The sequence below is a fragment of the Marmota monax genome, unplaced genomic scaffold (assembly GCF_021218885.2).
Source record: "Marmota monax isolate L192 unplaced genomic scaffold, Marmota_monax_Labrador192_F-V1.1 WCK01_AAM20220418_F8-fsc00020, whole genome shotgun sequence".
NCBI lineage: Eukaryota > Metazoa > Chordata > Mammalia > Rodentia > Sciuridae > Marmota > Marmota monax.
Window position 1 is genome coordinate 7,735,680 of NW_026692912.1, and position 18,267 is coordinate 7,753,946.

General features: G+C 57.8%; 1 protein-coding gene across 5 annotated transcripts in view; it reads left to right on the forward strand.

Annotated features, from left to right (window-relative positions):
* Rgs3 (regulator of G protein signaling 3) overlaps positions 1-11,830 on the forward strand; it is a 117,119-nt gene extending 105,289 nt beyond the window's left edge. For 4 of the 5 annotated variants that reach the window (XM_046451267.2, XM_046451268.2, XM_046451271.1 and 1 more), the window contains 5 exons: positions 5,452-5,516; positions 8,742-8,843; positions 9,176-9,237; positions 9,866-10,032; positions 10,903-11,830. In XM_046451267.2, the coding sequence (XP_046307223.1) occupies positions 5,452-5,516; positions 8,742-8,843; positions 9,176-9,237; positions 9,866-10,032; positions 10,903-11,088 (582 nt within the window). In that variant the 3' untranslated portion in view covers positions 11,089-11,830. Of the gene's footprint in view, positions 1-5,451; positions 5,517-5,600; positions 8,644-8,741; positions 8,844-9,175; positions 9,238-9,865; positions 10,033-10,902 lie in introns of those variants that run through there. The other variant, XM_046451273.2, reaches the window with a different exon arrangement.
* Positions 11,831-18,267: the final 6,437 nt, after the last annotated feature.

An 18,267-nucleotide genomic window follows, 5' to 3' on the forward strand; every position in this document is an offset into this window, starting at 1 on the left:
CTCTGCACTTTAAACCAGCTCCCCAGGAGCTCCATGCTCTCTGGAGCTCAAGGGCCATCATCTTAGGCCACCTGTTGAGGCAGCTGCTGCAGAAGGGAGCCCAGGACTCTGTCCTGCCAAGGCAAGGCCTCAAGCTCACACAGCTAGGGCCTGGCCATTTCTCTCTGGACAGCAGCTGAGGACCAAGGGCCCAAACCTGCCTGGGGCCTCCCAATCCTAACCCCCACCAGGTCCTTCCCTGACCCGTCTATGCCCTCCCCCACCCTTGCTCCAGTACAAATATTTATACACAGATAAATTCACACACACTCCTGCGAATGCTTCTATGGAGTTCCCTGGCTCACTTGACCCGGCTCAAGTGTGCTTCTGCCTTGAGTCCAACATCCTGGACGGGCTCCCTTCTGTCTCAGCTTCCTCCTTTGGGTGCTCAGGGTTCCCACTGGCACCCTCCCCTCCCCCACTCTCCTTTGGCCTTTCGCTTCCTTTTTTGGGCTTGAGCAACTGAGCTGGAAGAGGCCTCAGAGGCCGCCCTGTTCTGTGGTGGCCTCCTCCTGTGTGGCTCCCCTAACCAGGCCTGGCACTGTCATCATGGCACCCGCGTACTGCCTCCGGCTGGCTGGCTTCATAAGGAACCGTCCTGGGCAAGGGAATGAAGCCTGGGCAGAGCCACATGGGGTCTAGAGCTGTAGTCCACTGCAACGGGCCTCTGCAAGCCCCTGCCCTCTCAGCCTCAGTGTCCTCACTGGACAGGTGGGCATGGGGATGACGCCCCTGCTTAGGGTTTCTGAGAAGATGAAGTAGCTTGAGGCAGGTATTTAGGCCAGTGCTGGGCACTCTGCACCTGGTGGGGGGGAGGGTGTTCCATAAATGGCCCTAATGTTGACAGTTTTGGAGGAGGGGGAGGAGGGAGGAGGTGTGGCAGCAGGAGCCAGAGCAGGAACAGCTATGTCCCCGTTCACAAAGTGCCACCAGTGGGACCAGTGTTCCTTTTACAGGGAGGGAATGAGGCTGGTTTGTCCCAGGCCACACAGTCAGTCAAGGCAGAACTTGACAGTGGCCTTGCTCTGTCCCGCCCTCTGTGGCTCTACCCCAGACCCCCTGCATCTCATGCTAATAAGAGGCTGGGGTGGGGGATGGACAGAGGGTGGAGGGAGCACGATCTCTCAGGACTTCTGCCTTCCTGGCTTGGGCCTGGCTGTCCTGGGAGAGTCAGTGACAGGCTCCTGTTCCCAGACAGCGCCAATCAAGAGGTAAAAAGGAGAGGGGCGAAGTCTTCAGGCTTTGGAGCCAGATGGAGCCAGCTTCGAGTCTGAGCCCCGCCTCCTGCCTGGCTCTGCTACCTTGGCCAAGCTCATTCTTTCTCTGAGCTCTAGTTTTCTCTTGTAAAATGCAAGCGCTAAGTCTTCCTGGAATTGGCCCCAGGGACTCGAGGTATCAGTGTGCAGAGAGCTCTGTGCCAGGCGCATGACAGGCTCTGCCCATCGGCACAGTGATCTTGGGATGCCGCGAGACCAGCAGGGCCAGACAGGGCTGGCATGGCCCTGGGTTGGTGCTGCGTCCTGCTGTATGGGTGAGCTGTGACCTCCCAGAGCCTCTGTTGCCACCCTGCCCTGGTGTCCTGAGCCATTTCTATGTCAGAATCACACAGGCCTCAGAAATGGTCTGCTTGGCTGTGGCTGCCTCGCTGGTGAGCTGGCTTCATCTGCCTCCTGGATGAAGCTGAGCTGGCTCATAGCGCCCTCTGCTGCCCGACTCTGGAGGCCCAGCCGAGCAGATCCAGGGGTTCATACCTATTCTTTTCCTGGGGAGCCAGAGGAGCCCCCTAGGTAAATTCTGCGTTAGGGTCCAGGACACTGTTACTGAATTGCACCCCATTCTGGCCTGGCTGAGCTCAGGGTCACAGGCCATTCTTCAACAGTGAGGAGGCCACAGGCCCTCTCTGGCCATGCTTCCTTCCCGCTGGGCTGGGGACCAGCCCCAGCAGAGGTGCCAGCCCCACTGCCTCAGCTTCCTGTCTGGGTTGGAGATCAGACAAGAGGCCTCCTGAAATGCCTTCCAGCTCCAAAACATGATAACGCTTTCAAAATGCCTATTTTCAAAATGCCTAGAGAATTGTTTCCTATATTCAAACAAATAAATGTAGAGTTTAGATCCACCGTTTCCACACGGCCCCACGGGGCACAGCTTGGCAGTCGTGAACAATCAGGTAGCCCCAGAAGTCAGACCAGGACCAAGAGGGGAACCAGCTGGGCCCTCCCAGAAGAGCCCTTGTCACACTCAAAATCCTCTGCTCCTTGGCAGCTGAGAGCCCAGGCAAGTCACCAAGCTCTTCCTGGCTTCAGGTCCCCAACTGTAGACTGGGGGAAACAAGAGCAAATGGCTCTTAGAACTGTTGAAGGATTAAATCAGAAAACATGTCACAGCACTGTCACACGATGCCCAGCGCACAGCGAGGCCCAGTAAATAATAAAGATCTGAGGCGAGTTAATGGCTCTGGAGCACCTTCCTGTGCTGGCGCTGCGCCGAGGGCGTCCCGCACGTGCTTTACTTAATCCTCACGGCAGCCCCATAAGACGGCCCAGTTGTTACCCTCGTTTTACCAGTAAAGCAACGGAGGCAGCGAGAGGGTCGAAACTGAGCTAAGTCAATGAACCCATATGTGACTGAGCCTAGAATCTACACCCTAAATCCCTCCTGTAATGACAGTAAGGATTCTGATTATTATTCCAAGAGATGGTGAGCTTCCCGACCTGGGAGGTGGCCGGTGAGGGCGGGCAGGCATTGATGCCTGGGTATGGGGAGGGCTGCTGGTTCTGGGCTCATTTCCATTCGCCTGTCAGCAGGGCAGGGTCACGTAAGAGAGAGTGAGGAGCCGATGGAAGGAGCAGCCCTGGGGAGAGGCCCTTTGCATTGCTGGGCCCTGGGCGGACCTTGCTGCAGCTGTTGGGGCCACTCTAGCCTCTTCCAAGGCTAAGGCCACAGCCTCCCTGTGGACTCTGGGAGCCCCTAGGCTGGGAATCAGAACTGGGTCGCACCTTGCAGTTTCTGCTCTTCCTCGTTGGTTCCCCGGGGGCAGCTTCCAGGGTCAGAACTGCCCAGCCCTCCATCAGGCTGCTTGGCTTGCACGGGACCCTGCTGAAGACACCCCCCCACTCCCAGCACTGGAAGGAAGAGCCCATTTCCCAGCAGTGCAGAGGCTGGGGGTGGTGGCCGGGGCGGGAGTGGTCCCCAGGCCCATTGTGTGGGGCTGATAAAGTACGGAAGCCGAGGTTAGAATGGGAGGAAGCCCAGTGCCGTGGCCCTTTCCCACGGGTGGGGGCTTTGGGCACTGCTGAGCCAGGCCAGTTTGCCTGCAGCCTGTGATTGTGCTGGGGTGACAGCAGTGACACACCCAGCAACTGGGCTGTTGAGGACACCGTGTGTACCAGGACCAGGCCATCAGGGCCCAGGCTTCATCCTGGTGGATCCTCCACCCTTCCCATGGGGCGGCTGTCACCCTGGCTCTGCCGTCACTCACAAACCTGAGCTAAGAGGCTGAGGCTCCCAAGTTCATGAAGCAGGGCTATGCCCAGCCTGGCCCCAAAGCCCTAAAATCACACCCCACAGGGCGTGGCCTCTCTGTGCACGTACACACACGTGCCAGCGGCTCTGGTCCGCAGCAGCCTCAGGAAGGAGGCGGCATTTCCTGAGTCTTTCCCTGGAAACGGTCAAAATGTGCCCTGTCCTGGGCTCAACTGGCAGCGCCCTCTAGTGGAGAAACCCAGGCCGTGCACCCTGACAGGCTCCCATTCCAGCTCACTGGATGCTGGATGTCCTCCTCCTCCTCCAGCAGGTGACTCTGAGCCTGTGTACTTTTTGGATTTGCTGTGAGGGTTAATGGTATAGCAGCTAGCTCATGCTCATCCCAGGGTCTGGCCTGTAGTGCAAGCTGCGGTCAACGAAGGTATGACTCACCCATCCACCTGTCTGTCCATTTATCTGTCCATCCTCTAATGGGTGTTCCATAGAGGCCAGTATCTTCCCCTGCTGGCTGCATCTGGAATGAGGCCACTTTCTTTCCAGAATTAAGAACTCTGCATTTCAAAGCTTAGCCCATCTTCTTTATTCTACAAATGAGGAAACTGAGGCTCAGGGTGGGTCTCCTGTGGAATCTGGCTGAGTCCACACCTGGTGGTTTCCTGCCCTGTCTTGGGGCAGAGCTTCAATGCCCACTGTACTCTGAGTCTGGTTCTGCCGAGTGTAGCATGGGCTCCTGCTGCAGAATAGCAGCGTTGGGGCCCTGGGCCTCCCCTGGAGGAGGATGCCCAAGCCCAGGCAGGGCAAGGGACACAGAGGACGGCCCAGTGTAGATGGTGGGAGTCTGTGGTGGTCTGAGGAGAGGAGGAGTGTCTGAAGGGAAGAGGAGACTGAGGGCGAGAGGCTGGGGGCACAGCACAGGCGAAAGGCAGGTGATAGGGTAGAGTGGGTGGGGTGGGTGGGGTAGATGGGGTGGACCCTGCAATGGAAGGGCTGTGTGTGTGTGTAAAGTTGTAGGCCCAACTCAAGCAAGGAGGACTCCGAGAGTCATGGTTCCTCTCTCTGATCAATTGATTCATTTGTCGGGTTTGATTTACTGAGCTCCTCACACGTGCCAGGCCCCGTGGAAGTGACTTGGGCAGACCCAGGCTTGCTTTTGGAAATTCATAGCCACGCAGAGCAGACAGGTTTGACACAAGTCATTTTTGGTGCAGCAGGGACCTTAAAAGAGGTGAAAGGGACACGCCTGGCCCTACAGATCAGGGAGGGCTTTCCAGGGGACGGGGCCTGAACTGAAGCTGGACCTCAGGAGGAAAGGAAGCAGGAGAGTCACCAAGGTGACACTCGTTTGGCTGGAGGCAGGGTCGAGGTTGCTGAGCAGGACAACGGCGCAGGGATTGGAACTGAGGTTAAGGAGGGATTTTCTCCCTAGACCCTGAGATAGAAGACCCTGTCATGGAGTTGGGACACTATCCCGAGGATCCTAGGGAGCCTTGGAAAGCTCGGGCCTGGGTGGCGATTCATTTTACACACTGCGGACCCGCCCCAGGTCTCCTTTGGACTTCACAATCCTGAGTTAACGATTATGATCTGGATTTGAGAAATAAAGGAAGATGCTCAGAAAGGGGCGGTGACTGGCAAGTCTCTGAGTGGGAGCTGCCCTGCCTCCCGTAATCAGGCTCTGTCACTCCTGCTTCTCCCCGGCAACCTGGGTTCCTACATGTGCTTCGAGGGGACCCCTGGCTGGAGGCTCTTAGCCAAGCCTCTCGTACCGTGGCTGGGATGTTCCAGCAGTGAGGCCTTCCTCCCGCACCCAATGCTTTTCCAGGGGTGAGCGTTGGGGCAGGGCCCTCTGGTTGCAGGAGCTGTTGGGTCTGGACTTGGGCAGCAGCCTCTGGACACACAGGCTGCATCCTGTCTGTCTTCTCTCTGCAGATGAGTGGACCTGACGGAGTTGGGGACGATGACGAAGCTTCTCAGAAGAGAAAGAGCAAAAACCTGTACGTTGGGAAGATCCACGGTCTTCATTCTTGGCACTGGGGAGGCTCCCTGCACCCTTCTTCCTCCTCTGCCCAAGGGTTTGTCTTGTCTCTAGGGGTACAGGTGGGGAGAAGGGCTGTGCCCATCCCCTCCCTAGCCCCAGACAGATATCAAGGATCAATAGGATCTTGAGGATTGGCAGTGGCCCCAGGGCAGGGTCACCAGGGTCTTGAAAATCCACTCAGAGTGAGGCAGGGTGTCTATTCAGTACCTAGGAGCCACAGCGAGCCAGAGGCAATTAGCCAGGTTGCCCGGCTGCTGCCCAGCCTCTGAGCCAAGTAGTGATGTGGACAAGACCTTTGCTCCCTCTGGGCCCTGGAGTGACCTGAGAAAGGGTGGAACTGACAATTCTGGGGATTCCCATTTCTTCTCTGGAGCTCTTTAGTGCTATCTTAAGCATTACCAGGAGGGGGCGCTGCTGGCCTAGCTACAGTATCCCGGGCTCCTCCAGGTCTTTCCAGCTCTGTGGGTGTGTGTGTTTTGGGGAGGTGTGTTCTTAGACCTCCTTTTACCCCAAGGCCTGAGGGAGACTGGGGAGAGGTGCAGGGGAGAAGGCCATGGAGCACAAGTCTCAGAGAGAGCTTCCAAGTTTGGTAGTATCCAGCCATGATGCAGAAATTGGGCCTGGGGGAAGAGGACTGGAGTCTTCCCCAGACACCTCCAGTGACCCTCTTCCCTGGCCTTGACCTTGGCTGGGGTCCACTGCCCTCTAACCCCCCACCCCCCGACCCCAGCCTTTTCTGTAGCAACCTTAGACTTCCCTCATTCTGCACCCAGGAACAAGAGTACTTTCTCAGGAAGGTCAAACACAAACAAAAATAGTCCTTTGCCCCAACCAGCCTCACTTAACTGCTTTTTTTGGAAGGGAGGGTCTCTGTAGCTCCAGGGCTGCTGTGCTGTTGGGAGCAATAGAGTGGTGGGGGGCCCATGTCCAGGGTGCTGGAGTTGCCTGGGCCCACCGCCTCCAGTCTCCTTTCAGAATGGGCACCACCTTTTGAATGCTTGATACTCACCCTCCTCAAGGTTTAATTGAGGGCACTTAGCACCCGGGGTAATAACAGGCCTGGGTTCATGGGGTCAGGCATTGTTCTATGTCACATAGGATGGAAGGAGATTGTTACTTTTGTCTGATGGAAGTGAATTGTTACTGTTATTTTCATTCGACATTTTCTGTTTACTCTCTCCCTATTTTATAATGAGTAAGCTGATGCACAAAGAGGTTAGTTACTTATCCAACCACTTGGGGTTATGCTTGTAACTCATCCAAGTAACTTATCCAAGTTACTCTACTACTAGTAGAGCTGGGTGGAGCTGGGATCTGAGACCTGGCCTGCTGGCTCCGCGTGTCTGGGAGGAAAGACGTGGCTGGAAAGGAGCCCTGGCTTCCTTCCGCCACAGAAGAACCTAGTGGGCTCTGCGCAGACAGGAGCCCAGTGGGGTGGAGGCAGCCAGCACCCTGGAGCTCTGGGCCCTCCCCTCCTGGGCTTCTGCTTCTCACCTGGCCTTGGGGGTTGGGGCCCGGGCTCCCAGCACAGAGTACTGTCCCTGCAGGGCTCCTTGAGGGCTCCCATTCTCACCCAGAGGGCTGAGACCCCGGGACTCCTGGGCCTTATCTCATTGGCTTGGAACCTGCTAGAACAGGGACCCTGACCTTAGACAGTTGTCCTAGACACCCAGGACAGGTGTGGGCCTCAGTGTCCCAAGCATGTTTCAAGAGTGCACTTTCTCCTTGGGTCCTGCAACAGCCCCAAGCCGGGATACTCCCTGCTGGACAGAGGGAATCTTGACCTTCAGAGAGGGCTTGGGGGACTGGACAAAGGATGCTCCCTGCTGGGGCTGCTGGGCCCCAGAGCCGGGACCCTTGACCTCACTGGCAGGGTGCCACTTCCCTGAATTACACAGTTATCAAAGCTGTCCTAAGCTTTAGTCACTTCAGAAGTAGAAATGCTAGAAACACACTTGAAAGTTCAATCATTTAATTTTTTTTACACTTATTTCGCTTCATGATTTTGATAATAAAATTTTCAACATTTCACACGTTTGGTCGGATGGAGACCAAAAATCAGAATGAAAATTTTATTATTAAAAAAAAATCACAGGGGCTGGGGCTGTGGCTCAGCAGTAGCGCAGTTGCCTGGCATGTGTGAGGCACTGGGTTCGATTCTCAGCACCGCATATAAATAAATAAATAAAGGTCTATCAACAACTAAAAACAGACAAAAAAAATTTGAAAATCACAAAACTAATGTGTAATGAATTAAATAATTGAACTTTCAGATAACTTTTTTTTTTTTGCAAGTTTATAGGGTCTATACATCTGATGTTATTCAAGCTTTAAACTTCCAAGACTTTGGGGGCCTCTGGTGTCTTCACAGATGGGCGGACCCATGCAGGCTGGCAGGGCTGGAGGTGCCCAGGGCAGGGGACTAGGGGCCAGGAGAGTGAACTAGAGCCGGAGGCTTTTAACCCCTTTCTTGACAGCAGAATCACCCAGCGCTGAAATTTGCCTCCCGGAGCCCCGGCTTGGCTAAGCATGGTTCTTAGCTAAAAATAGCTGGTCCTGCCATCCTGGTGGGCAGAACCTCCTCCCTCCCTTCTTCCCTCCTTCCTTCCCTCTCAGCAATTTGCTGACTTGGCCCCCCCACCACTGTCTCCCTGTTGCCATGGTAACAGGAAGGCTGGTCACAAATAACTGGGTCTGGCTTCCTGCCTGGGGGCGGGCACCAGAGGCTGTCCCTTGCAGACACATGCCCCTTTCAGGGGCGCTCTCTCAGGGTTGGTCAGGAGGGCTATTTTTTCCACTCCCCCTCCTGGTTCCTCCCATTTCCTGGCTCCTCCTGTCTGAGCCCCAGCCCTGGCTCTGCTGAGCCTGGAGTCCAGTCATCCGGCCAGGATCCCGGCGAGCGCTGCGCTGCGGTCTGCACCGTTGCTGCCAGCAGCCCGGGATACTGGGTGGAAGGTGGGAGCCCAAGAGTGCTCCCTGCAGACCATCACGGGGGTCCTCAAGGTGGGGGGCCCTACAGAGATGCTCCGGGGCATGTACCTCACGCGCAATGGGAACCTTCAGAGACGGCACACCATGAAAGAGTAGGTGTCCCCGGCCCCAGACCCCTCCTCCCCACCCTGAACTTGCAGGGGTCCTGGGTGCCAGGCTGACCAGCTCCCTCCTCTGCTTCTGCCCCCAGAGCCAAGGACGTGAAGAACAAGCTGGCCATCTTCAGGCGGCGAAATGAATCGCCAGGGGCCCAGCCAGCGGGCAAGACAGACAAGATGATGAAGTCATTCAGGTAGGTCCTTGGCAGCATCCTGGGACCCTCGGGCGCTTGCTGGCTCTAGGGAGCAGGGCTGGGGGGTGAGGTTAGGAGCAGGGGTTTGTCAGTGTGATCGGCTCAGGGGAGATGGAGGCTCTTACAGAGGGATCCTGGTACCCAGCAAGCAGCAGCCCTCGCGGGGATCAGCTGGCCAGAGGGGGACATCCAGGCAGGGCCGGGCAGGGGCTGCAGTGGGCTTCCCTCCTGGCTCAGCTGTAGCCTGGGCCCAGGGTAGCTAACCAAGGCTGACCAGCCCCAGCTTCCCCCGCGGCTCCCAGCCTCACGGTGCTCCTTCCCTCGCCCCTCAGGCCCACCTCGGAGGAAGCCCTCAAGTGGAGTGAATCCCTGGAGAAGCTGCTGCTTCACAAATGTGAGTGCGCCAGGTGCTCTGCCTCCCCGCAACCTCCTCTCTTTCCCTCTCTTCTTTTCCCCTCATCTGGGCCCAGAGAGGGTCCTGGCGAGGCTGTCTTCCCTCTTGCCTGGGCCCAGCAAGGTGTCCTGGCCATGGGGGAGAGGCTGGGCCCAAGAAAGACCCTGGGTTTGGACTCGAAGCTGGCTCCTGCCAGCCCCTTCCTGCCCCTGGGAGCTGGCCCTGCCTCCTGGAGGCCGTTGGGACCTTTGTGCTCAGACCGGTATTCTCAGAACAACAATAAACATTTCCCTGGACCGCAGGCTCACACTGGGCCAAATGTGCCTGCCATCTAGGGCAGGATCCCATCTGATCCCCACGGGGCTCCTGACCCAGGGTGGATGGCCCTGTTTTATAGATGAGGATACCGAGGCATCCGTAGGGGCGGGACTGGCCAAGGCCCCTCAGACCTCAGCCATGGCAATGGCAGGGCTAGGACCAGGTCCCACCCTCAGGCCCTGGATCTCAGGGATGGGGAATCTTCCTGATCTCCCAGCACGTCTACCCATGAGGCCCCAGGAGGGCGAGGCCGGGCTGCCAAGGGCAGGCAGGTTGGCTCTCCCTCTCACCCTGGCTCTTTCCCTCACAGATGGGTTAATAGTGTTCCAGGCCTTTCTTCGCACCGAGTTCAGCGAGGAAAACCTGGAGTTCTGGCTGGCTTGTGAGGACTTCAAGAAGGTCAAGTCACAGTCCAAGATGACGGCCAAAGCCAAGAAGATCTTTGCTGAATTCATTGCTATCCAGGCGTGCAAGGAGGTAGGACGCGGGCTGGCCCCAGGTCCCCAGTCCCCATGGCCCAGTGACCCTTCGGTTGCAAGAAAGTAGCCAGCGGCCCAGGAAGGAGAGAGACCAGAGAGACTCTTTGGGGCCGTGATCCAGGTTGGAGCCAGGGGAAAAGCAGAATCCTGGTTCATAATTAAAAATGGCCCTACCGGAGCTGGGGTTGCGGCTCAGCGGTAGAGCGCTCATGTAGCACGTGCGAAGCGCTGGGTTGGAGCCTCAGCACCGCATATAAACAAATAAATAAAATAAAGGTCCATCACAACTGAAAAAAAATAATTATCTTTTTTTTTTTTTTTTAAAAAGGGCCTTACCTAGCACTGCCACGATCGTACCAGGCACACGCTGAGCCCTTCACGTTCGCACTCTCATGTTTAATCCTCACAAAAGTCTGAATAGGTTTAAATATTATCTTTGTTTTGAACAAAGAGATGGTCTCAGAGAGCCTGATCGAAGTAGCTAACATCTGTTGAGCACCTACTATGTGCAAGCTGCTCTGGGGGGGTGTGCCGCCTTGATTCCCACAATTCTTTGAGGCATGCACTGTCATCACGAGCCCATCAACAGGGAAATTGAGGTGCCCCTGAGTGGCTTGCTTCAGGTCACCCAGGTGTGGCACTGCTGGGCTTTGAACCCGGGCATCCTGACCCTAGTGTTTTCACCCTGGCAGTCAGTGACTCTGCCAGGACTTTGGTCCCCTGGCCTGAGGGCCTCCACTTTGGGCAACTCTCCCCATGTGGCACAGAGGAGCCTGGAGGTCAGAGGCTGACCTGGCCTCCAGATTTTCCAGCACCTGGCTCAGTCCTTCCCAGGCAGCCCTGACCGTGTCACCCTGGGCTTCCGTAGGTCAACCTGGACTCGTACACCCGGGAGCACACGAAGGACAACCTGCAGAGCGTGACACGGGGCTGCTTCGACCTGGCACAGAAGCGCATCTTCGGGCTCATGGAAAAGGACTCGTATCCTCGCTTTCTCCGCTCTGACCTCTACCTGGACCTCATTAACCAGAAGAAGATGAGTCCCCCGCTCTAGGGGCCACTGGGGGAGAACTCAGCGTTCACACCAAGCGGGCTGGGCCCCTGCCCACCTGCCTCCCACCCCCCTGCGACGGAGGGGGCAAGCAAGCCCCCAGAGGCTGCATCTCCGGACAGACAGATGGACATTTGGATTCGAGACCTGGACCTAGAGAGGCCCAGGGCACTGGAGGAGGAGAAGGACCAGCCTATTGGGTCCCCAATGCCCCGGTACGAGGGGGCCCAAGGGCCCTGGCAGGTCGGGGGCCCCGGCTGCGCCAGATTTGGAGCTGCTGCTCCCTGCTTTGGAGACGCGGAGATTTTGTGCTGACCAAGTTCCTTACAGAACTGGCTGATGGGGCAGGAGGCCCAGGCCTGGGCCCTAGGGCTCTCCTGGGGGCTGCTGGGCCTTACAGCTCAGACCCCCACTTTGAGTTTTATTTATTTAAACAGTAGTTGGATGCTTGGCACGTCATCCCGTAATAGAAAACCCTTGCCTCGTCAGTTTTCCTGATCTACAAGTGCAATATTTTAACCGATGCCTTGTGAGAAGCCACCTGCAGAGAAGGTGGACACCAGTGTCCAGTTTCAGGGCATTTACTGGTCCCGGGCACCTGGGCCTCCTGGACTAACGAGGCCCGGAGGGGATATCTGGCACCCCCTAGGTGGCGTGTCCTAGGGGGCTCCGGGAAAGGATGGCACCCTCAGACCACACAGCAGCCAAGTTCCGGAGCAAATAAAAGGCCTGTGTTATTTCTCGCTCTCGGCCCTCTCTGTGTGTTCTTGGTCTCCAACCTTCGCAGAGCGCCTGGGGCTGGGGGGTGGTGTCAGGACCATCAGCCGCTTCCCCTCACTTGCCATCACTTGCTCCTCACCCCAGGGCCATCTATCTATACCAGTGTCCAGGGAGCTGCTCCCCACCTGCCCCCCTGTGCTGGGTGCTGGCCACGCTCTTCCCATTGTTATTTTCACCTTCTCCCCATTTTACAGATGAGCATGAAGCACAGGACAGGTGACTTGGCCAAGGTCACACAGGCAGGAGGGGATTCAGCCTGGGCCCGGCTGGCATGGAGCCTGGGCTCTGGGTTTCTGGGCTGTCCTATTGCAGGATGGCATCCTCGCTTGGTCACTAGGAGGCCATGTACCTTCAGCAAGTTTCTTCACTTCTCTGGCCAAACCCTGAGGTTCTAAAGGAACCTTCCGGTGGATAGGATGGCCAGTAGAGGTGGTCAGGGCCACACAGGGTGGTAGTTGCTGGAGGCTTCCTGGATAGAGGAAAGAGCTGGGGAGGTGCAGGAGATAGGAGGACCGAGTTTCTCTGTGGCCCTGGACAAGGCTGACCCTCCTGCCTAAAGGAGATACAAATTTAGGCACCATCTGGCCCATACTCCAGGGCAGGACTGGACCACTGCCTTGAAGTGGGCAGAGGAGGGCCCAGACTCAGGCCAAGCTGGTGCCTAGTCAGCCCTGGTGTCCACCCGTGCAGCCTCCCAGGGCTGGGGCAGGGGCGAGGGCATGGCCTGGCTCCTTTGGGCTGGTTAGGTGGAGCTTGCTGGGGTTGCTGCAGCAGAGGCTGCCCATCTCCTTGAACCTTGTTCTCTGCCTGGGATTCTGCGCTCAGGCCTGCTCGCAGGGGACCTGGAGATGCAGAGGCCCTGGGGCTGTCAGACTCTCCTCCTGGCCTCCCCTTGTCTGCTCCCCTGAACTGGGGAGCTTAGGGGCTGAGTCCTCTATGGGATTAGGGGGCTTGGGCCTGGGTGCGGAGAGGGTCCTTGGTCTTGTTCCTACTGCAGATCCTGGGGCTTCACTCAAGAGGGAGGTGAGTCTGGCTTTTCTCCTTGTTCCTGACTTCTCCTGCCCTCACTGCAGCTGGCCCTCCCTGGAGCCTGTGTTGGAGGGACCTCCTGAGAGCCAGCCATAGCTAGGTCAGGAGGTGGCCCTTCCTCTGTGCTCCCAGGCAGCATTAGTCATGGGCAGCTCACCTGTCTCCAGAGGCTGCTGGGGCTTTGGGATGAGGCAGTCCTGGGTTTGACTTGCTCTGTCACCTTGGCAAGTCCCTGTGCCCCTGGAGCCTGCAGAACAGGGAAGGTGCTGTTACTTCTCAGTGCTGAGATGAGGATCCGTGAGCCCATCTGTGGAGTGGACCTAGCTGGGGGGCAGGCACACAGTAGGAGTTTGATACCCGAAGGCAGCCTTTCTTACTTCCCCAGGAAGGGGCTGTCTTCTTCCTCCAGGGCCAGGGCCCAGCGCTGCAGCCAGAGAGCTGCTTGTTTTTAAACCAGGAAGGGCTTTCCCACCACAGAGCCTCCAGCAAGGGTGCCTCTCAGGTGTCTCAGGCCTGAGTCCAGGGACCTGGCAATTGAGGCCCAGGGAGGACTGTCATATCACTCACTGTCCCCCCAAAATGGTGAGAGGCAGAGTGGGGTCAGAGCCCGGGAATCAGAACCTGCACTATGACATCTCTGCTTGGAGAAGCAGCTGGGTCCACAGACTCGCCTTCCCCTTTCTTTGGGTTCTAAGGATTCAGCCTTGGGCCAGGCTCTCCATCTTCCAAGTTGCCTTGGAAACCAAAGTTCAGGAGAACAGTCAGGCAGATGGAATTCCCATTTCGGAAGGCCCCACAGCCTGGTTTCCATTACTCACACCCTGCTGCCTCTGGCCACGGGCAGCTTTGGCCCAGGGGAGCAAGCTGCTGGAGACCAGAGGAGGATGGCACCTGTGTCCTGACCTGGACCCACCTGGGCTCCCGGGGGGGATCTTGGACACATCCCCTGTCCTGTTAGGCTCCCGTCTGTCACCTGAACAGTGTTTGGACTGGTCCCTATTTCTCTTCACCTGTGAGAAAGGAACCTGTGATCCTGGGCAGGTCCCTGCGGGATCTCAGCACTGGGAAGCCCTGGTGCAGGTCCCACCCTGTGGCTCAGACTGGAAGAAGCAGCTCAGAGCGGAGGTGGGAAGGCCCAGGTCCGGGGAGCGGGCTCTCAGCCAGTCCCAGGCTCTGCTGCTGTCGAAGATTCCTCATCCGTACCTTGTGCGGCTGGCGCCCAGCCCAGAGGCGCAATGGCCAGGTGAGGCCGCACCTGCGGCATGTAGCTCAGTGCCTGGCTCAGGTGTTTGCTCCTTCGACATGAGCTGCTCTTGGTGGAACCTTGCTTGGGGTCAGGGGCAGGTGGCAAAGCTCATTCCCGTCTTGTCCACCCCAGGCTCTCACCCACCCCTGTGGACGGGGCCTTGGTCTCAGAGCCCAGGCCCACGTGCTTCAGGAACGGTCTTGCGGGAGGGTAGAGCCTGCCTGTTCCGGGGACTGAGCCAGAGACAGCCTGTCCCCGCCCTGCTGCCCAGCCTCGGCCCAGTGGGGAGCAGCCGGGCTCAGCTGGAGGGTGGGGAGGGAAGGGGCATGGCAGTGCCACTCAGCCAGATGCCACGGGAGGGTATTCGGCGTCGCCTGTGCCAACTGTGGCCGACTCCTTGTGAGTGAGTCAAAGCCCTTCTGCTTTGGCCTTTCCCAGGAGGACTGTGCTCTCCTGGCCTGGGCAGCGGCCCCTAGACCCTGCAGCCTGGCAGAGACCGTCTAGTCCAAGCTCCCGGCTTTCTGCTGGACACGGAGCTCAGTATCCCCAGTCTGTCAGGAGGGCCCGGGAGCCTTGGGGGGTCTCCAGTCCTCCCTCCTGAAGGTGGGCTTCTGGGGCAGTCTGAGAGCCCCTGCCGGTCTCCTGCCCCAGCCACCACCTCAGACCCACTGGACTCTCTGGCCTCGCTCCTGTCACCAGCTCCGCTGAGCCCCCCCTCCCCACCTTCCACCCCTGGTCACTTTGCCGGCTGTCCCTTCCTGGAACCCTCCAGCTGACACCCTGCCCCAGAAAGCCGCTGTAACTCACCCCGCAGTGCCCCCAGACCTCAGGCCCCTGATGACCCTGCCTGCACCCCTGCTTCCCCCCCGAGCTCTGGGTCCCTCCTCACGGGGGCCCAGAGAAGCCACGTGTATGCCATCGCTCTGCTGACAGTGGGCACCATCTGTGGAACATCTGCTGTGCTCGTCCTCTCCCTGCTGGGCCAGGAGGAGGAAAGGGGGTGCCCTGGGCCCCTGGCACAGTAGCACCCCTTCCTTAGTGGGAGGAGGCCGCGGGGGCCTGAGGAACAGGGGTGCAGCCGGCACTGGGGACAGAGGGCCAGGCTGCAGAGAGAACAGAGTGGGCGGGACACCCGAGCCCACCCTGGTCTCCACCGGGCTCCCCGCGGCCCTGGAGGGGGGTCTGAGGGTTGCTTTCCTTCTTCAAGGAGAGCACTGGGGTCCAGAGGAGGTGGGCAAACGGCTCAGCTGAGCCCCTGGGATGGGGACCCCCACTTCCAGGGCCCCCAGCCCGTCTTTCTCCGACGGCCTGTGCATCCCGCAGACGGGAGAGACATGGGGTCCTGGCTGAGCACAGGGCTTGGGGGTGCACGGATGCCCTGAATGCAGCCCAGTTCTCAGCCGCGCTGTGGGACAGGGGCCCCGCTGCAGGCTCTCAGCCACAAAAGGGGAACAATCCCCCCCTGAATGCACGTGTGGCTTCAGGGATATAATGGGTGTGTGTGAGCCCCACATGGGCCCTGGCCCAGGGGAGCATATTCCCAGGGACAGAGGAAGGTGGCCTGTGGCCTGTGGCTCTGGCAGGGCCACCAGGAGGGCAGGGGAGGCCCCACCCCAACCAGCTGTGCAGGAGGAAGCACAGCGTCTGTCAGGTTCTAACCAAGGACCTGGGGCTCCAGATCAGGACAGGGCCCCGGGTGGGGGTGGGGCCTGGGACCCGCACAGGGCTCAGCGGGCACTACTTGGGCACCTGAATGGCACCTGCACTGTCGGTTCTGGGTCCTATCCTCCATCTGCCCCAACCCTCTCTGTGACCTTGGACCTTGGATGAAGCCCCCCCTCCCCCTGCCGGTCCTCCTTCCTTCTGGAAGACAGGAGAGCGGCCTCTCCTCCTGTCTGAGGACCTTCTGAAGGGGCCTGCGGTGTGCGGGGCGGTCTGTGGGCACGTGCGTGCCCGGGAAAGGAGGTGGTGAGGAGGTGGGGTGAGAGCCCAGGCTAAGATGCTGGGCACAGGACAGCAGGGAGCAGCCGGCCGACGAGTCTGGCTCTGACACCAGTTGGTGGCAAGTCCCCTTTCTTCTCCGGGTCTCAATTCCCGGCTCTGAGGAGGGGTGAGTGGAGGGATTGGAAGTGCTCTTGGGAACCAGCTGACTCTTGCATCCCTTTGACGGTCTTTCCTACTGAAGTGTTCTCACAGCAGGAACTGGCTCCATCCCTGGAGTTCTGCCCATTCCAAGGCTGCGGACTGTAGTGATTAGGAGCATTGGCTTTGGAGTCTTAGAAACCCGAGCTTGAGGTCAGGCTCAGATGTTTCTTTGCTGTGTGACCTCTGACAAGTCATTTCACCTCTCTGAGCCCAGGTCTCCTCATTTATAAAGAGAAGGCAATGATGGCTCACACTGTGGTTGTGATAACGTAAAGGTGGCTGTGAGCTCTCTGCTCTGCTTTCCGTCCTCAGTGGCACTGTGCTTGCTTCTGTCCAGGGCCTTGGCACAAGCAGTTCCTCTGCCTGGAACCCTCCCTCCCCTCCTCCCAGGCCAGTGATGCTGGTGATGATGGTGTTGGTGCTAAGAACATCTGCTGAGTTCCAGAGGTGCCAGGCACTGGCTAAGTCCATGGCTGATTTGACTTCCTCTTTCACACTCACAGGGGTCCCAGGAGTTAAGGGCATATTGGACCCCCCAACCCTGGCAGCACAGTGTCCCCAGGGCAGACTGCAGCCTGATTGCTTGAGGGAACTCCCAGCTCTTCTATGGGGTTGTCTCAACTTGGGCAAGTGACTTCACTTTCTGGGCCTCAACTTACCCCTCTGTACACAGGGGTGGAATAGTACCTGTACTGCGAAGTAGCTACGAGAAGGAAAAGAGTTCCTACCTAGAAGGTGCTTAGAACCATGTCATCAATGTTTATCACCTACTGATGACTCGGGAGGTTGAGGCAGGAGGCTGAGGAAGGAGACTCACAAATCGAGGCCAACCTTGGCAATTTAACAAGACCTGGTTTCAAAATAAAAAATAAAAAGGGCTGGGAGTGTCGTTCTGTGATAGAGCGCCCTGGGGTTCAGTCCCCAGTACTGCAAAAAAAAAAAAAGTTTGTAAACTAAATCTGTATTTCTCAGGTAAGGAAACTGAGGCACAGAGAGTGTGCCCTGCTGGGGTCACGCAGGCCAGAGGAGAGGGACTGGCTGGGTCCAGTGCCCAGGCTCTCGAGGACCAGGCTGTACTCCAGCCCCTCTGTCCCTCCAGAGCTTGCTTTAGATGTCACCTCCCCGGGGAAGCCTTCGTGGTGACCTGACTGAAGAGACCTGCCGTCTGTTCGCACAACACTTGTCTTCCTTGCCGACACCTCAGGGGTACAAATTCCAGGTCCCTGTGGCTTCACTGTTCCTTCCTCCCACCCATAAAGCCCTGGGGGTCAGGAACCCATCGTCCAGCTCCTCACTGTATCCCCAGCCTTATCCCATGCAGTGCGTGACACACAGCAGGAGCTTAATAAATGCTTATTTAACGGACAGAAGGTGCTATATGACTTAGCAAGTGCATTGCACAGGTCAAGGTCACGAAAAGAAACCTCGATAAGAAGCCGCTGTGTAAGTGGAGATTGTGAGTGACAGAGATGCAAGATAAAAATTTGCATCCCTCCTGTGAAGAGGACGTGGCCATCAGGAGCCCAGGGCTGGAGAGCATTCCCATGGCCCCAGGAGCCCTGGTTCCCTCCAGCTTGTTGCTTTGCCATCCTCAAGCCCAAGAAGGTTGCTTGAGCTCCAGCCATCAAAGACAGATCTACGAAAAACAGAGATTTCCTACAGAAGGTGCCCAAAACTGTCACATGACACTTTCCTTTAAAACCCACTGGCCAGAACTTTGTCACACGGTCACACTGAATTACAGAGAGATTAGGAAATAGATAGACTTATGACTAGATAAAAATTTGAGGTTCTATTACTCTGGGGTGATAGGGGTAGAATAGATGTTGGGGGACATCTAGCTGTCATCACCTCAGTCACCAGTGACAGGCACCCATCCTCTTCCGGCCGCGGAGAGGGGCAGGGCAAGTGGGCTCCTGTCAATCAGCCTCTACAGCGGGCCACAGGCCACCCCCGACACACCAAGCTTCGTGACAGTGGTG